Source organism: Phalaenopsis equestris, unplaced genomic scaffold (assembly GCF_001263595.1).
Source record: "Phalaenopsis equestris unplaced genomic scaffold, ASM126359v1 Scaffold000078, whole genome shotgun sequence".
NCBI lineage: Eukaryota > Viridiplantae > Streptophyta > Magnoliopsida > Asparagales > Orchidaceae > Phalaenopsis > Phalaenopsis equestris.
The window spans coordinates 824430-842940 of NW_018164520.1; the positions used below are offsets into that span (position 1 = coordinate 824430).

The 18511-nt window shown below is 33.2% G+C and overlaps 2 protein-coding genes across 4 annotated transcripts; one reads left to right on the forward strand and one right to left on the reverse strand.

The window, feature by feature from the left end:
- The first annotated feature begins 1123 nt into the window (after positions 1-1123).
- Positions 1124-10666, forward strand: LOC110019803. 2 transcript variants are annotated; one of them, XM_020717640.1, is made up of 2 exons: positions 1124-1957; positions 10251-10666. In XM_020717640.1, exon 1 carries the CDS (start codon positions 1184-1186, stop codon positions 1943-1945), a length of 762 nt encoding a protein of 253 aa, XP_020573299.1. In that variant the 5' UTR covers positions 1124-1183; the 3' UTR covers positions 1946-1957; positions 10251-10666. The 2 variants fall into 2 exon arrangements, with proteins under 2 accessions (XP_020573299.1, XP_020573300.1); XM_020717641.1 differs by lacking the exon at positions 10251-10666 and adding an exon at positions 8590-8801.
- Positions 10667-15978: 5312 nt separating this feature from the next.
- LOC110019792 (myb family transcription factor APL) lies at positions 15979-18462 on the reverse strand. 2 transcript variants are annotated; one of them, XM_020717618.1, is made up of 6 exons: positions 18144-18462; positions 17981-18057; positions 17797-17851; positions 17625-17685; positions 16890-16959; positions 15979-16785 (listed from the first exon to the last, which is right to left on the reverse strand). In XM_020717618.1, exons 1-6 carry the CDS (start codon positions 18310-18312, stop codon positions 16156-16158), a joined length of 1062 nt encoding a protein of 353 aa, XP_020573277.1. In that variant the 5' UTR covers positions 18313-18462; the 3' UTR covers positions 15979-16155. The 2 variants fall into 2 exon arrangements, with proteins under 2 accessions (XP_020573277.1, XP_020573276.1); XM_020717617.1 differs by having other exon boundaries at positions 16890-16962; positions 18144-18460.
- Positions 18463-18511: the final 49 nt, after the last annotated feature.

The window sequence follows — 18511 nt, forward strand, 5'->3', positions numbered from 1 at the left end:
ATATATATATATATATATATATATATATGCACATTTTATCTATGTATGAAAAAATATATTTAATTTTTCGAAAAAAGTTAAAAATTTGGCACTCTAATGTATTATTAATATTTCAATTTGTTTTAACTTCTTACAACTTCATAGCATCCCTTATTCAAACTCCTAGGAATTTGTATATAAAACCTTTAAGTTTTTATATTTATGTAACATCACAACCCTTACACCATATAAAAATATAATTAAAACTAACATATAAAAAATTATTTGCATACCACCAAATTCTCATACATTTACATACTTAGTATTTTTGTATTACTCATATAACAATTAAGCGAAAAAATAATATCATAAAAAAGTATAATTTATTTTAAATAATTTAATATTAATAATATTTTTTCCCCTTAGCTTAGAGATTTATTATCATGTTAATATATTCAAAATATTGAATATTTCATTTTAACAGTCAAAATTTTAAATTTCACATTTTAAAATTTTTTATTATTACAATCAACCTCCTTTACCGACTAATGAAAATTTTAAATGAAAATTTGGATAGTTAAAATATTATATTTAAAATCTTTAAGGACTGAAGTGTTATATTTAAAATTTACATGTTAAAAATGAAATATTCAATATTTATATAAAAGCCCCTAAAAAATAGATTTTAGATCTATAAATGTATAAGAACTTCATGCCGTATGTAACCCCACAATTTAATTTATCCGATAAACAAAACACATAATTATTCCTTCACGCATCATCGGTAGTTTACAAAGAGATTACAAGGGGTTACAGTGGGATATAACAAGATATAACCCCTTACCTCTTAATAACGGAAAAAATTTGCTTGCGATAGACTTACGCAGCGTTACGTACGGTATTGAGGTTATACCGATGGTACAAGGGGTTATATCCGACGTGTAACCCTATGTAAACTCTCTGTAACATTCTGTAACTTATCTGTCACCTATTAATAAATTCTAATATATAATAACAGAAATCCAAAACTTATTTTATATTATAGATAAATTATAAAAGATTACATAGAGGTTACAAGAAACTATATCATGGATGTAATCCCTTAATCAAATTATACTTCTTAATAAACCCGAAAGTAGGCAAATATTTTCCTGTGCAAAACCCACGAAAATCTCTCCACTGCCAAAGAAGAAAAAAAAAAAAAATGCGATCTTTGGTGCGATCGCGATCTCTCTCGCCATGCCTGTCTACTTTCTTCACGAAACTCTCCTACCTTCTCCTCCCCACCACCTTCTCCACCACGACATCCTCTCCTCTTCCTCCTTCCCCTCCCGAATCCAACACTATCCTGTCCGATCAGGAGCTCTCCGACATCCACCACCTCCTCCCCGCTCTCTGCGACGCCGGTCACCCCCTGGAGGCCGTTCGCCTCCTCGATGCCGCTTTACTCGCCAACCCTCCACTCTCATCCCTCCCCCTTCCAGAGCTCGCCGACCGCCTCTCCAACCTTCCCGACATGTCCGCTTGCATGGCGCTACTCACCTCTCTCCGCTTCCACCCACACCGCCCTTCTCCTCTCCCATTCTGTGCCCTCTTCATCTCCTCCTATTTCCGTCGCCAACGCCTTCGAGAGGCCGCTAAGGTCTTTGCCTGGCTTTGTCGGGCAGATTCCCCTTGCAGACCAGATACGGAGGTTTGTCGAATAGCTGTTCGGGGTTTTTGCGAGGGAGGAAGGGCGATTGAGGCGGTTAGGGTTGTGAGAGAGATGGCGAGAGAAGGGGTGTTGCCAACGGAGGAAATTAGGATTTTGTTGTGTCTGGCGTTGTTGAGGGAGGCGAGGGTTCAGGAGGGGTTGAATTTTGATGATGCAGTAAGGAAGGTTGGGGAGGGAAAAAACAATAATGGAGATGGGATTGCTGGGATTACAGAATTGCTTGATCGGATGATTAAGGATTGGGAGGATTAGCGCTTCATTAAGGTAAATTTTTCTTGTTTTGATTGATTTGGCTGTTGTTAGGATTGGGTTCTAGTAATCAAATATTAGATTTAATCATAGTTTATTTAACCAAATTGAGCTTATCATGGCATGATTACATCTTGTTTAGCTGACATATAATTGTATTTAATCACATTTGAATTAATGGGAAAAAAAAACATTTGATTTGAATGTAAACTGGTTTGATTTCATATTATTTCACTTCAAGCATGTAAAATCTTATGGCTATTATCAATGGAAATAATTTAACAAGCATATATGATATTACCGAAGATAAAGATTGATGCTCGGAAACTTTACATACCTAGCACACAATTCTTATTTATTTACGTATCTCACACTTAAATATTCATATTTACACACACAACACTTTGGTGCTTTAAACCTATGCATGAAAATGTGTATTTCACATTTTAAAAAGTCGCAATAGTACTATTTTTTATTTGATTTTTAAGATTTGAGGGATATGTTTGTAAATATGAAAGTTTTGGTATGGATATGTAAATATGTAATGTAATATTAAAGATTTGAGGGCTATGATATTATTGAAAACAGTATAAAGCATTGATATTTGCCACTAAGTGGGGTCGGCTACATGAATTGTTTTTCTCCATTGAGTCCTATTGAGTGTCATTTTTTCATTTAATTCTAATAGATTAAGATTATTTTTAACACAACATACCGAAGTCGTTTTAGGGCTACCTCCACCTTTCTTAACATAAGTTGAACCTAAAACAACTAATCTCCAACCTGATCATCAAATGGTCAACATTTAATGCGACCAAACCATCTATGATGACTCTCGCTAATCTTGTTTGCCATCGAAGCTACACCAACCTTTTACGAATGCATTCATTTCGCATTTTGTCTCTAAGTCTCCATCACTCAACCACTTAAACATTCTCTTCTCAACAAAACTTAACTTAGTTTTATGCTTCTCTTTTATAGGCCAACAATCTACACCATAAAGCATTGTAGGTTTCACCATCATCTTATAAAATTTTCTTTTAAGTCTAAGCGATAGTTTTCTATCACACAATAGGCCAAATTCATTCCTCCACTCCAACCATCCAACTTGAATTTTACTAATAACATCCCCATCTATATCACCATTACATTGAACAAAACGGCAAAAAAAAAAAAAAAAAAAAAAGTCATAAACTAAAAAAGCGAACAATATTAATTACATAAAAAAAAAGAATCCCGGCTTGAGATTGGAGTATATTCATGTGTCTTGGGCCTCAAATACTTGTACTTATTTCAAGTGTAATAAAAAGAAGGAAATAGAATGATGATTAAAGCCAAAATTTTTGCAAGAAAATCAGAATAAAATTGACACAAATAGGCAATATTATGTATTACTTATAATCACGATGCAATTACTTAGTGATTTCGTCTTTATGCTCAATCACTGTCTTTAATTCTTTCCCACAAAACGATTGACATCCATGTTAATATTTTCATCAAGTTGCTGTCGTACTACATGCTCTTGCAGTTGGTGTACAAAATTTACATCATCATCACGTTCCTCAAACCTAGGATCAATGTGCGATATGGATTTCAAAATGTATATTTATGTGGTGATATTTTGGCAAAAATAATGACATTTCTTGCTAGCATAATTTGTTATGTCCCTTCAATTATCCCTTTTCTTTCATATAATAAATGTAGGTTTGATCACACTTTGATTTGACTGACTTATTGTGCAAAATTTTGTTTATGATATATCTAAATAAGGTTTAAGTGACCCCCTTTATATACTAACATTATTTATGTGAAACTTTCTCGAATTGGTAAATGATAACATCCAAACATATTATAAATAAAACTATAGAAATATAATATTTTTTTCAATCTATCTAACATACTGGATGCATACATAGAAATATTGTGTCCATATTCGTAATAACATGTTGGAAAATGCAAGCTTCATTTGTTCTGCTCTTCCATCTCGGAACAACTAGTTTGAAGCACATGTTGAAGTTGCATGCAAACATTACTTTTTTTGAATTGGGAAATGATGTTGTCTAATGTATTCAACTTGTTTTTCAACAATAATGTGGGCATCATCCATGCGCCATAACTTGCCCTCATACAATCCTTCAAGCTAACATTTAATGGTCTTCACGGAGAAATCTTTGATGGGCTGTCGCAAAATTGTTTATTAGGTAGATGGGCTGTCGCAAAATTGTTTATTAGGTAGGGTTATAACATCAATTTCTAAGCAAACTAATATTTCATGAGCATTAGACAAATATATCTTAATTATCTCTATAGAGTTTTAAAACTCGATTTTCATAGGTAGCTCTTATGGACTCATTATGTGTCATGTTGTATAAGGTGATGATTATCACTTCTTTAGTAGTAATTCTCCCTGAACAAAGAAATTTGTAATTTGATTTAAGCAATCTGAGTAAATCCATAGAAAAAATTATTTTGATATTCTTAATACTTTAAAAAAGCTCTTTCTTGATTAATTTGGAACAGGTCTAGTAAATCAAATTATTGATCTTAGGTAGTATATAAATAAGAGAAAAAAAAATAATAGGATTTCTTGATAATAGCTCACCTACTTATCTCCAATATTAGTTGATACATTGCATGGCCTTTTGTTGAAGTATAAAACACAATAAGCATTGACCAAGATTATTGCTATTGATATATTATTAAATTGACAAGACTCACTTGATCAATAATTGGCTCCATTTCCATTTCAGAATCATCATTATAATCCTTGGTCATTTTCAAATTGCTATAATATAAATGAGACGATAAAAAAATTCATTCAATTGGAATTAAATATAAAATATAAATGTTCATAAAGATAAAACAAAGGAGCATTTACATACATAACACAATTTTTATGTGTTTACATATCTTACACGTGAACTTTTATATTTGGACACATATCACTAAAATCCTTCATATCACATAAAAATAGAACACTATTACCACTTTTTAAAAGTGGAAACCACCTTTTCATGCACAGGCTTAAAGCACCAAAATGCTATGTATGTATATATCGAAGTCTAGGTGTGAGATATGTAAATACATAAGAATTGTGTGCTGCTTATTTAAATTTCCCTATGAACTATTACATAATTTCATGAGAGTTCAATGCATACAATACAAATAAGGAAATGACAAAATTCTAGATACCCTAGAATCTAGCCCTAAGATTTTCCTATTTTGACTCTCTTAGAGGACTAGATTGGGACCCAAACCCCTTATAAACTCAAGTCATTTCTTCACTCCTTGCAGTTTCATATGTACAGTTTCAAATCCTCAATATTTGATTGGGTCGATTGAAAAAACCGACATATTGAAACTCAAATTAAGCTCCTATAGAAATTTGAAAGACATAGGTGGATCCCGTGACGTACGTGACATTTGACTTGCCACTGCGAGCTATGTGTTTGACTATGGTTGTCATTTAGGTGAGGACCGGTCATCAATTCGCTCGTTAAACGACTCCGATCAGGTCAAAATAATTTCATTTGACGCGCCGTACGTGAATTGAAGTTAACTTGGCGCGATCGTCGACGAATTTGTCTGAATGATTCCGGACGATGAATCGCGTTCAAACAAATAAATAATAATAATATTACTATTATTATTTTTTAAAATAAAAAAAGTTTTTTTTTTCTCTAAACCCTCGGGCACTATTCCCCTTCCCTGCCCGCGCCTGTATTTTTCTTTTGCCCTAGCCGAAGATCCTTCCCTCCTCTCTTGACCGAATCTTGGAGATCCCTTGCCGGTCTTCCTGTCATCTCCTCGATTTCAGAGCTCTCGTCGCCGATAGCTTCTCCGGTAGCCCATTTATAACAGTTTTTCCCGCTCGAATGGATCTGGTAACCCCTATTTTGAATCTTGATGAATTTCTTTGCCCTTCGAGGTGTTTCTCGTTACCTCCCTTTTTTTTACCGTCAATGAGCCCCGACCCTCTCGATGGCTCTAAATACCCCATGGGAGGGGAAGATTTGTGCGATTTTTTTCCTTTGGAGATTTTGGAGAAACACAGTGTTGATAGCTCTTTCTCTGTTGAAAGTTTCTGTTCCAGGATTTTCTTACTTTTCTCGTTCTGGTATTAGCAAGGAGTTAAGGTTAGGCTTTATTTATTTCGAGAATGCTGTTTAATCTCTGAATTAGTTGTCTATGCGATAATCTCTTCTGAATTATGAAATGGATAGATCAAATGAAATTGAGATATTAGTTTGATTATCTCTTTGGCGGAGAAGTAAAACTTTCTTATGACATCTATTTGGATTTTTTTTTAAACTTACAGCTCTCCTTGTTGCATGGGTTTTTGGAAACTTATAAATTGTTTAGCCTCTGAACCAGAGTTTCTTTTGCTAGAAAGACATATTGAGATCTTAAGAAATATTTGAATTCTTTTAATTATTGTTTTCTCATTGCATTACTTTAGCATGGGGACCCTTGGATTTATTTGATTCATAGGGGATTCTGTTTCAAGCTCCTTGGTTGGGCATTCGGTTTTACTTCTTCTTGGTAGTTCGGCTTAGCCCTTATGCTGGTATTTAAATTTCCCTATGAACTATTACATAATTTCATGAGAGTTCAATGCATACAATACAAATAAGGAAATGACAAAATAGAAAGAATCACATAATAAATTGATCATTCATAACACTTAAAACAAAATTTTTATCACTTGAATAATTTTATGCAAAAAGAGTTCAATGTAGATCTTATCGATAGATTGTCGGTAAGTAGTGCTCTCCATGAATAGCCTTCATTTATAATCATTAGATACACCTCTAACCATATCAAATAGGGGAATCCGTCGGTCATCATGCAAACTTGCAGATCAAACGGAAGTCATTTATTTCCATAGTTTATTTAATTGAGCTTATTATCAAGTAGTGTATTACCGTTCAGGGTGGTACATTACTCGTGGTTAGCTCAATTATCCAAACTGTAGGAATCAATGGGATCAGTTTGACCCCATTTTCTTTAAATTAAAATACATAATTTCTAAACACTATATTACGCTAAATTAAACCACACTCAGCCATATGGCGACCGACATAAATATCCTTGCCTTTGTCTTAATTCAAAGGGTATTACTCTAAAGCTAAGAACTCAAAACATTCTCTTAGTTGTTATTGTACAAGAAAACAACCTATCAAAATTTTCTTTTGGTTATCTTGTATACTATGAGGCTTTTCATCTTAGTTTTTTTTAATATCATGAAATGAATCTCCTTGTCTTTCTCTTAATTCAATGGGTATTACTCTAAAGCAAATCTATGTTGGAAAGATGAATATTGATTAAATTTTATTAAACTATTGATTACCACATTGTTTATTAACTTAATTGTGGGTGTTTATACCATTTTTAAACAGAATCTTCACAAACAAGGCTCGTGGGTTGAACTAAGCTGCATAAATGTTGATTATACTGAATGCGTACTATTTGGTACATAAAATTAATCCGATCTGTATTCTCTAATAAATCAAGCATTTCTAATAATAGAGAATCATGAAATGAATATCCTTGCCTTTGTCTTAATTCAAATCCTATCAAGTTTTTCTTTTGGTTATCTTGTATACTATGAGGCTTTTCATCTTAGTTTTTTTAATATCATGAAATGAATCTCCTTGTCTTTCTCTTAATTCAATGGGTACTACTCTAAAGCTAATCTATGTTGGAAAGATGAATATTGATTAAATTTTATTAAACTATTGATTACCACATTGTTTATTAACTTAATTGTGGGTGTTTATACCATTTTTAAACAGAGTCTTGGCAAACAAGGCTCATGGGTTGAACTAAGCTGCATAAATCTTGATTATACTGAATGCGCATTATTCGGTACATAAAATTAATCCAATCTATATTCTCTAATAAATCAAGCATTTCTAATAATAGAGATAACTAACCATAAAATACACTTTTAGCCGGCATACATTGATTACAGCTGTTTTTGGGGAATGTTTTTTAGATTACTGAGGTGCTCTTTTGGGATGGATTTAAAGCTTATGAAGAAATCTAAATTGAAACCTGAAATCTCTTTAAATATTTTAATACTAAAAATTCTCATAATTTCTCCTTGCATAATCTTTATTTCGCAAAATTCATAAAGAGTGTGCAATTCTTCGTTAAGTGTTAAATATTTATCAAAGCTTGAGAGACAAACATGCACATCATATTGCAATTTTTGTTTATTTATGATACACACACAGAGTATTTTCAGTTTTGTTCTTTTACTATTTCTTGCTCTAGTTCTTGTAAAAAAAACTTTGAAGACGTGATTTTTGTTTTGCACATTTTGGTGTACTTGAATGTGTTTATGATGGTTTCCCTTAATGGGAGATAATGTGATCGAGGCTTGCTATTCGTCCGATCAATCGTTCTTTTTCCTTTGCTTTTTGTGTAGAAGTCTTCTTTAGGACAATCTTTATCTTGATTTGGTTCAATGCCAACATAGGGATATAATTATCTTGTTTGGTTGAGGAAGCACATTTTTTTGGGTTTAAATGCACGTTGAACGATCGCAAAATTTATTAAGTTTATGAAAGGTCTGAGTGGTGTTCTTTAAGTGTTTTGCTCTTTACATGATCATCAATGTAAATCTTTATTTATTTTTGAAGCTGAAAACATTGCTTATATTTGCCATCCTGTGAACGGCACCGGCCTTGTAGAACAAGTTACCTAATTGGTGCTTAAGGCTTTTCCATTGCTGGGTAAGTTCACAATGAAGTTCCCAACTGTCGAATCAACTAAGGTGTGCTTGCGGGTTGGGATAGCCATACATCCATATCATTTTGATGCTTTAAACATATGTATGAAAATGTGTAATTCAGTTTTTAAAGATGATAATAGTATTGTTTTTTATGTGATATTAGAGATTTGAGTGTTATGTGTGTAAATGTTAAAATTTAGATGTGAGATATATGTAAATACATAAGAATTGTGTGATATGTATGTAAATGCCTTGAATTTTTAAGAATGAATTGATTTGCGTAGTTTGCATATGATTATATCAGATGCTGTTACTGCTGCCACACCTCATAATGCTTTGGATTGATCACATTTTGTACAGTTGATTGCCATTGTTTGGCATAGGTGATTCGACGATATTACGCTAGTATATTTTGGATTGAACGAGGTTGCTCGTGACCCTCATGACTCCTTAGAGGGGCAGAGAACTTGATTGCGAAATGATATGTTGAAACCACTGCTCAGAAAACATTCAAAAGAGGTACTTTACAGGTTGATGGCTTCGTTTGAGGAGGTGGTGAAGTCCTGTTCGGTTGGAGCGAACGTCCGTCTCTACAAAAAAGTTTCATTTGGGAAAATAGCAGGAGAGGAACGTCTCCCGAAGTTCTTTCAACAGAAATGGCAAATTTTTGCCCTTTCAGATCGCTGCTCGTCTCCTTCAGTTCGACGAATGCAATTGTTAAAAGAAATTTGGTGAATGTCCCATCTGTTTCAAACGAAGCCTTAGTTTCTTAAACTAATGGTAGGGATTGTCCCCTTAAAGTACTATTAATGTGACCGTAAACCTCTTTAGTGTTCAGATGTCACCTGAGAACCTAAGTAGCCAGCCATTCAAGACCCTAAGATTCTTCATGTGGTCTCTTAGTTGTTCCAATGCATGGCAGAAGTAGGTGACAGTTTAACTTCTGAAATTAATGGGGATTTCTTGAATGTAAAATTGAAATTTGGGGGTTAGATATGTAAATAGATATAAATCTTCCAAAAAAAAAAAAAAAAACTTATTGTCACTTTATTGCTTAATTATTTTATTTTCTTATAGGCTCATTCTGATTCAATAGAATGTTATAATTATGTCAGATTCATTATTAATACACTCATTCAACATAGTTTTATCAAATGATCAAGCATTTTATTGATAACATAACACATTATAACAAAAAGGGGTATTTACATACATACCGAATAATTCTCATGTACTTACCTATCTAACACCCTAAGCATTCATATTTACACCAATATATTACAACTGTTAATGTGAAATGTTGGGTATTAGATATGTAAATACATTAGAATAGAGTGGTCTGTATGTAAATGTCCCTAACCAAAGAAAAAAAAAAGACAGCATCAAATAGTGCCTTAAGAGTGCACTTGTTGAGAAAGCTGTGAATGTCTGGAAACCGCAGGAGTAAATTTTTTTCTTACATTTGGTTCACATATTCTGTTTTGAGGTACAATATCATGTGCTGTACATATTTATTATTTATTTAGCACTCTTCCCCTCTGTTAATCCCGTTAATGTTTTTCTGTGTAGTTCATCAATGATGAATAAGATCTCTCTAGGGCAAGGCCGTCGATGCGACTGGCGACGTGTGGAAGTTTTGAAATCCCTGATGAAGAACAAAAAAAAAAAAATTTGAGATGTTATCTCGCCATTTTCGGGACCACGGAAGCAAGTTTGTAACCCTTGATTGATCAAGAAGAGTTGAGGAAGTTGCAATGCAGGGAGAAGGGCAGAGGGGAAGTTGATGGGACAATGATATTTTTGTTGTTAATTAAAGCAAATTGAATGCTATGTGCGTTTCTGTTTTGTTTATTAGAACTTTAGTGTGGCCTTGTGGGTCCAAAGGCAGCTTCTTTGACTTGGGGCCTAGGACTAGTGTCTTGTGTTGTGTAAAGCTATTGAGAATTTTCTAATAAATTGGATAATTTATAAAAATGGGCATGATAATTTGGAGAGTTAGATGATGGACCACGAATTTTGCCACCAAGGACAAAGTATGAGGGCTTAATAATTTGGCGAGAGCATTGTTAGAAATTGCAATAATAGAGCTAACTTAGTATAAAACATGGCTATGATGTGAATAAGGTGTTGTAGTTAAGAATGTAGTATGAAAACATGCAGTAGGAATAGAAAAGACATCAATTAAAATGGGTGAGATTTGAGTAACATGCTTGTATTTGGTGAGGAGTCCAACAAACAAGTCATCATGATTGAAAGAAAACTTGGATGATGGACCTGAATAGATCTAGACTGCAAAAACAAGGTGGTCGGATCTAGATGGGTTAAGGCAAAGACAACCAAATATGTGTAAGAGCATATACGAGAAGTGTGGGTTGGAGGTGTTCATTAGATCGATGAGAGTTGAGGTCTTGGCATGCATGTTAGGGTTGGCGATGATGTGGGATAGAGTTAGATATGGTCAGCATGGCCTAGAGGATGCTAACAATGGAAATGGGCTCGATGAGGGACTAAGGGGTAGCATCTTAGATTAGTGCAATGGGATCACAAGTAGTGTGTGCGTATGTGATGCTAAAGCTTTGTGTATAAAGAGAAATATCACACGCAAAGAAACATGACAAAAGTTATTAGAGGGCCACTAAAAAATGAGCCTAGAAAGCATATAAATACAATATAATCTATACTAAGGAAGAACAAGATCTATTATTGCAGTCTAACAAGTCTTAATAAATAAGCTTTTAAAAGCCACAACATATGTAACATTGCATAATCAATTAAATACTTGGGAAATAATGTGTATATTTACTTTTTTTCTTACCCCCATGATATTACTTATGATCATCCCTTTGCATTACCAATTTCTTATTGGAAGTAGTTCTCCCGCCCTCTTACATTTTAAAAATAATGTGGATATTTACTTTTTTTGACCCCCGTGATATTACTTATGATCATCCTTTTGCATTACCAATTTTTTATTGGAAGTAGTTCTCCCGCCCTCTTACATTTTAACAAATCAAGAAACTTTTTATGTCAATCTTACTACTTTGGTTCATAATATCCAAGAAGACTCAAATCTATTCACAACAAAATAGAACACCAACACAAGTCATCTTGGCATAATTAAGGGCAAATGTTCTCAATTTGCATGTTCATTTATTAGATCTAATGAAAATGCTCCATGAGAATTCTAATTTTTACTTACGTGATATAGGCAGGCTGCATCCGAACAGAGGCAGAATTAAGAAAAGGTTTGTATGAAGTGCTCTAGAAATGTTGAATCTTTTTCCAAGTCTCTTAAATTGTATGATACATCTAAGTATAAGAAAATATAGTATGGCCAAATTTGCCCTCTTTGTCATCTTATGATTGATTTGATGACCTATTTTTATAATTATATTTTTAATTAATGATAATTCTTGTGTTTTTTTAATAGTTATGCAATTCAAAAGGAGAAATAAGAAGACATTTTCGTCCTAAAGTATGTCTTATGTTGGACACTTCTAGAATTTAACTTCTTCGCATTTCTATTGTTTGGGCTCTTCCTCTTGACAAAAACCCCTAACAAAAAGAAAATTTAAAATGCTTTTATTTAGAGGTGTCAATTTTGGGTTGATGGCCTGTTAAATTTGGATCTAACCCATAGTTAACTTGATTTAAATATGTTTTGACCTGAATTCGACCCATTCATCATAAGGGTCAAAATATTTGACTTAATGAGAATCTTGTTTTTCCAACGGAATCAAGCAAATTTTAGCTATTATATCAGATTTGAGCTTGATCCAAATAGTCGTCAGGTTAATCAAAATCCAAATTTTCTTGGCTATGTTTGAGTCAAATTATTAGATCATGTAATCTACTGATGGCCGTCCTCCTATTCTATTCGAGCAAAAAATGCTACCTTGTTTAGTCAATATATATTTTTGACGGGACTTATGTGTGCAATGTCATTTATACATAAATTTTCACATACGAGGAAATGATGGGCCAACATATAACATCATTTTATCATATACATTCCAGGGATAGTTGGATTTTAGTGAAACACAAAGAGGCTAAAATCATGACCCTACCGCCACAAATCTTCTGACACGCATTAGTTTCAAAAATACATTAAGATAGAGTGAGTGAAAATAGCATTTGTCATTTAAAGGTAACAAGCTCACCTTAATTGCTCTTGATCTCACTATTTTCTTGCAGCATCCTCCTCTTCTATATATGCCCCTTAATCAATATTTTCATGCAAACTCTCCCCATTTCCCAGGAAAAATTAAGCTCAGATTATTCTTAGCCAAATGAAAAACATAATAATATGTCCATTTATGTTCTGATGATTCTATCCCAATTTTCATAGTTCTTTTCTTCCTCTGTTGATAATGCACAAAAAGATGAATGAATGAGAGCACATCTCCCGCCGTGTATACAAAATACACATTTCTTAGGCACATGTGCATTATATTTCTTTCCGGATGATGGACCGGATGAGAACACATCTCCCGCCGTGTAGGGTTGTTAAAGATCCCATTTCGAGCCGATCCCAATGCTCCAGATCGGCTAAAAAAATCCGATAAAAAAATTTGGCTTACAGCTCGGCTCGTTTATTTCAATATGTTCTCAATCCAAATTGAAATTCGAATAAATTTTCGAGCAATTAACGATCTTCGAGCTAAATTCACAGTCGTATCATAATTAGGGTTATTAATGATCCAATTTCGAGCCGAGCTGGGGTCAGCTAAAAAAAAACTCGATCCAAAATATTAACTCATAGCTCGGCTTTTATTTTGATCTAAACCAAATTGCGAATCGATCAGTTATTGATCTTCAAGCTAAATTCACAGTCCTACTGTCATGTGCATGACGGCCCACCCGAACTGTTAATATGACTCCTATATGTATGATTGTTTATGCAATATTGATGGAAGAAGAAGAAAAAAAAGACACTCATAGAAACTATTGTTTAAGCAACACACTTGGAAGAGAGATAAGATATCTAGAGAGAGAGAATCCAAGACCGTAATTTCACCATAAAGAAGCGAAGCTTCCCCTTCTAAGCCCCATGATCTCTCTCTCTCTCTCTCTCTCTCTCTCTTGCCCCATGATCTCTCTCTCTCTCTCTCATCAATGGTACTTTCTTATCCCGAATCCTTCTCTTTTTCACTTTCCCAAAGCCCAACGCTCTCGGCCCGGCCCGGCCCGGCCCATCCAGCGACCAACTTTCAGAATCCAATGCATGCAGCTTTCTTTCTGCCCCAACATGATTATGATTTCTTGTAGCAGGAAGAACCTTAAATCTCCCCACCAATCTATCTCTTATCCCTCCTTTCCTCCCTTTCAAAACACAGAAGCTTCCTTGAGAACTGCAGCTGTGGGTCTCCATTCTCCCCCCTTTCCACTTTCTCTGCATTTCTCTCAGACCAATAAAGTTCAGGGGTATTTGTCTTAAATTTAATTTAATTCAGTCTTTTAATGCAAATAAAATAATATTTCAATGTTTTTCATGTAAATAGCATAGCCTATCTCTATTTCATACAGCTAATTAATTTGCAAAACTTGCAATGATATTAATACTGACATAATCATTGAATGTACATGTGTGTGTGTGTGTGTCTATATATATATATATATATATATATATATATATATAATATAATTTGTATATTGAATATACTATAATATGATAGACATGTGGGTTTAATATTTGACCAAATAAAATTCACATAAAAAAATGACAGTAAAATAATTTATATGTACCAAGGAATATACATATGAAGAACCTCTAGCTATTTAGGTTTTTGTGGCTTTTATTTGACAAACTAACAAATATCCTTGCTATAATATTACTAAAAGGCATAAATGTTAATTTAATATGTTGATAATACAAATTTTTTTGAAAAAATAATATAGATAAGGTAGTTCATATTTATCACATATTGGCCCATAGGAAAGAAAATTAAATATAATAGAACAATTAAAGAATGATGATGCACATTTCAAAATAGAAGCCATACCTAGTTTATCTTTTAATAATGCTAGCTAAGAGTAATGAGTTAGTTCCAAACTCTTATGAGAATAAACATGCATTCATTAGTGAAAAATTAGATTTACACTTATTAATTAAATTATGAGCATGGCTTGTCATCATTTTCGAGCACCCAATTGGTCTGGTGGGACTATTGGTCTAGCTAGACAGAACCACCTAGGGTCATTAACATGAGAAAATATTACGCATGACGACCGTATATGCATTCAACTTAAGATTCCAGCACGCCACTCCTAACAAGTTTATATAGCGGCATGCTCCAATCTCAACTGCAGTACAATAATCAACACTTAAGCGTAACATTTTTTCTATCAACATTATCCCACACTTGTGTAACCCTCCCCATTAAATTTAGATTTAACTCTTTAGACTATATATATATATATATATATGTATATATATAATGTAATTAAATATAAAGTTTTAAAGTGAATGAATAGGACAGTTTTACTCTTTTTCCCCAATAGAATGATTAAATCATAGATTAGCACTTGGATGGAAATAATTATGTTTCAGGCTGCATTGCTAGCCAAAGTGCTTCTTTATCACGTGCTGCCTGCAACTTTCAATGCATGAAAATCCCCATTTACGCTTTCTAAACACAATGTTTTCTTAATTAAATCAAGCCTTTGGCCTTCTCTTACATAATTACGCGCCATCCCACAAACATGGACACAAGATTTATTGACTAAAATTAATATGAAATGATTGTATTTTTGAAGATTTGAGTGCTATAAATGTAAAAATCAATGAAAATACACATTAATTGGGTCTAATTAATATTAATGATAATAAAGCAGGTAAAAAAAAATCAAGTAATTTAATCAATTAATCAATCTGCAGTAGCATTCATGAATGAAGAAAAAATAATTTAATTTATCATATCCATATCATTAATCATAAATGCAACTTTTTTATAATAAATTGAAAAGAAATAGATAATATGTATGTAGAAAAATCCAAGAAAAAAACATACAATAACTTTTTAATAATCTTATTAACAACATAATGAAATACTTTGCATGATTTGCAGTCAATCTATCCACAGTAGGAATATTAGTAATTACATTATAATGAAGGGTTAATAATATAATTATTCTCATTAATACAGAACTATATAGAAATTTTCTTAAATTAAAAATTGATTTTATCATTATCTGACATTACAAGATAATAATAATACCTCAGCAAAAACATCAAGCTTTCAAACCTAAATATATTGAGTTCTCATCATGGCATAAATCTAACTGATCATAATTAGCCTGAAAAAAAAAAAATTCAATCTTGATTCGATTGATCAAAGCTAGCAAGCATTGCTCAGCACAGTTCTCACTCCCAAAAGTCACTTATTTAAACATGATAATCTTCATCATCATATCATATTTTTGCATGCAAAAAGGAAAAAAAAAGAGAGAGAGAGAGTTAATTAAGCTCACCCTATCAGCCATAAGACAAATTCCTTCCTCTGCTTAATCCACTTCCTCTAATCACTGGACTCAACATCTCCTTCGTCAAAACAGGAGCTTTTCTGCATTCCTCACCTGAAACCCTAGGCTTTGCTTCATATACCTCCATCATGGACTCCACATCCAAGCTTCCGTTAATAACAGATGCAGAAATCTCATGCATCTGTTCAGACTTGCAGTTACAATTCTCCTCCTGTCCTGATCCAAACTGATAATCTTCTTCATCACCCCAAATCATAGCACTCTTCCCACTCTGATTAATGCTGTAAAATTCGTGCTGCTTTTTCTTCCCCATGAACATATTATTATTATCATCATTGTTTGATCTGAAAAAAGTGTCATCTTGATCGTTCATGTGATCAAGCTGATTGTTGTTGGTGAAGACATTGAGATCTTGAAAGGAGTGGAAGCTCACGGCCATGGGGGATGTCATCTCCTTCATTAAGTCTATTTGAACGGATCCATGGCCGCTGAAAGCTGCTTTGTAGGCATCTGCTGATGGTTGCAGGTTCTCACATGCAGCTAGGGTTTGGCATGCTTTTTCTAAGATGGATTGCATGTATTTTCCTTGAGCTTCAATTCTCATTTGAAGGCTTTTTTGTACCTAAATTTGTAAATTAGTTAGTAACTATATATAAAGTTGAAAACTTTATGAAATTTGATTTGGTAGATTTGTAAAAAACACTTTTTTTAAAAAATTTTTCTAACCTCTAGTTGTTCATGGAGTCTTCTTTGGACCTCCAGCTGCATCCTGAGTGCTTCTGCTGTCTGTGCGTTTCTGCTGTAAAATTTAAACTTAAACATAAAAGAAAAATAAAAATAAAATATATTTCACGTGAGAATTAAAAGGAGAAATTTTTAGTGTATATATTTCCGTCATTTTTTTTTATATTTTTATGAAATTAATTATAAGAGCTCATTTAATTGCTTGAGCTTATTAAATATACTTAAGAACTCATAATTATACTAAATTATATTACTTTAGAATTCAGTGCTAATTTCATACTTTAAAGCAAGTTCAAATATTCTTAAAAGCAATGCTTTTTTATCTAAAAAAAACATTTTTTTTTAAATATAAATCTTTCTATGTACCCAAAATTATGAGCCTTAACATATTTAGTGTTCTTTGATCCATTTTCTATTATTTAATGAGGTAACATATAATCAATCTAAAAAAACATTTTTTTTAAAAATATAAATCTTTCTATGTACCCGAAATTATGAGCCTTAACATATTTAGTGTTCTTTGAACCATTTTCTATTATTTAATGAGGTAACATATAATCAAAACAACTGCAAATAATTGCTTTTGTTATCATACAAGAAAGTTAAAAAAAAAATAAATTTTTTTAAATATTACTATATATTCTGAGCTAATTATAAGCACCCAAAAAAAAAAAAAAAAAAAAAAAAAAAAAAACCGGGGCAACACCCCCAACTCACTCTGTCATAGTTCGACCCATAGTCCCAGAAGATGATGCACCAATTCTTTGCATATCTAAAGCTGCCCTTGAAATCAAATTTACAAAAATTGCATATTAAACCAATTTACAAGAAAATAAAATAATTAAAAAAAAAAAAAAAAAACTACAAAGCTATATCTAAGCTCTCTCACCATCCTTGGAATGATCGTTGAAATCCTTGTGTGGCTGCTTCCCAAGCCTAAATTTCTGCACATAATTAATCATGCAAAACAAATATAATTAGCTGAAAACCTCAAAGAATTGCAAAAAACTAAAGTTTTGAATTGAAATGAAATAATTTGTTTTGCATGTTGCTTCATAATCTTATAAATATACCTGAAGATGGCTTTTAAGGTGATAGAGTGTAAGACCCTTTACCCCCATAACCCTCATAATTGTCTTCGGTGTGGCCTCTACAAAATCAAACACAGAGAATTTTGTAAGCTAGAAGAAGAAGAAGGTGATGAAGGGAAAGAAGAGTGATTTCCGACGACGGAACTGTCGGGGCCGCCGAGTTGGGTGACGGCATCGACGAAGCGGTCGTGGAGCTCGACGGTCCACCGGAGACGAGGTTTAGGATCGGTCGTAAGGACGAGGCCCGAGTCGCCTTGAACGCATGACAGAGGCCCTTCATGGGAATTCATAGTAGGCTTCTTGGAAGGGAACATTCTCTCTCTCTTATCTTTCTCTCTCTTTCTATCTCTAGTTGCTTATATCTCTCTCTCTAAGCTGCTATAGATTTTTGAAGAGATTCAAGAACAAAGGATGGCATATATGAAGGAATAGGGTGCGTTTTCTTTACAAAGAGATCTGTGGTTTCAGGAGAGCTGAGTTCAGTGGTCTCTCTCTCTCTCTCTCTCTCTCTCT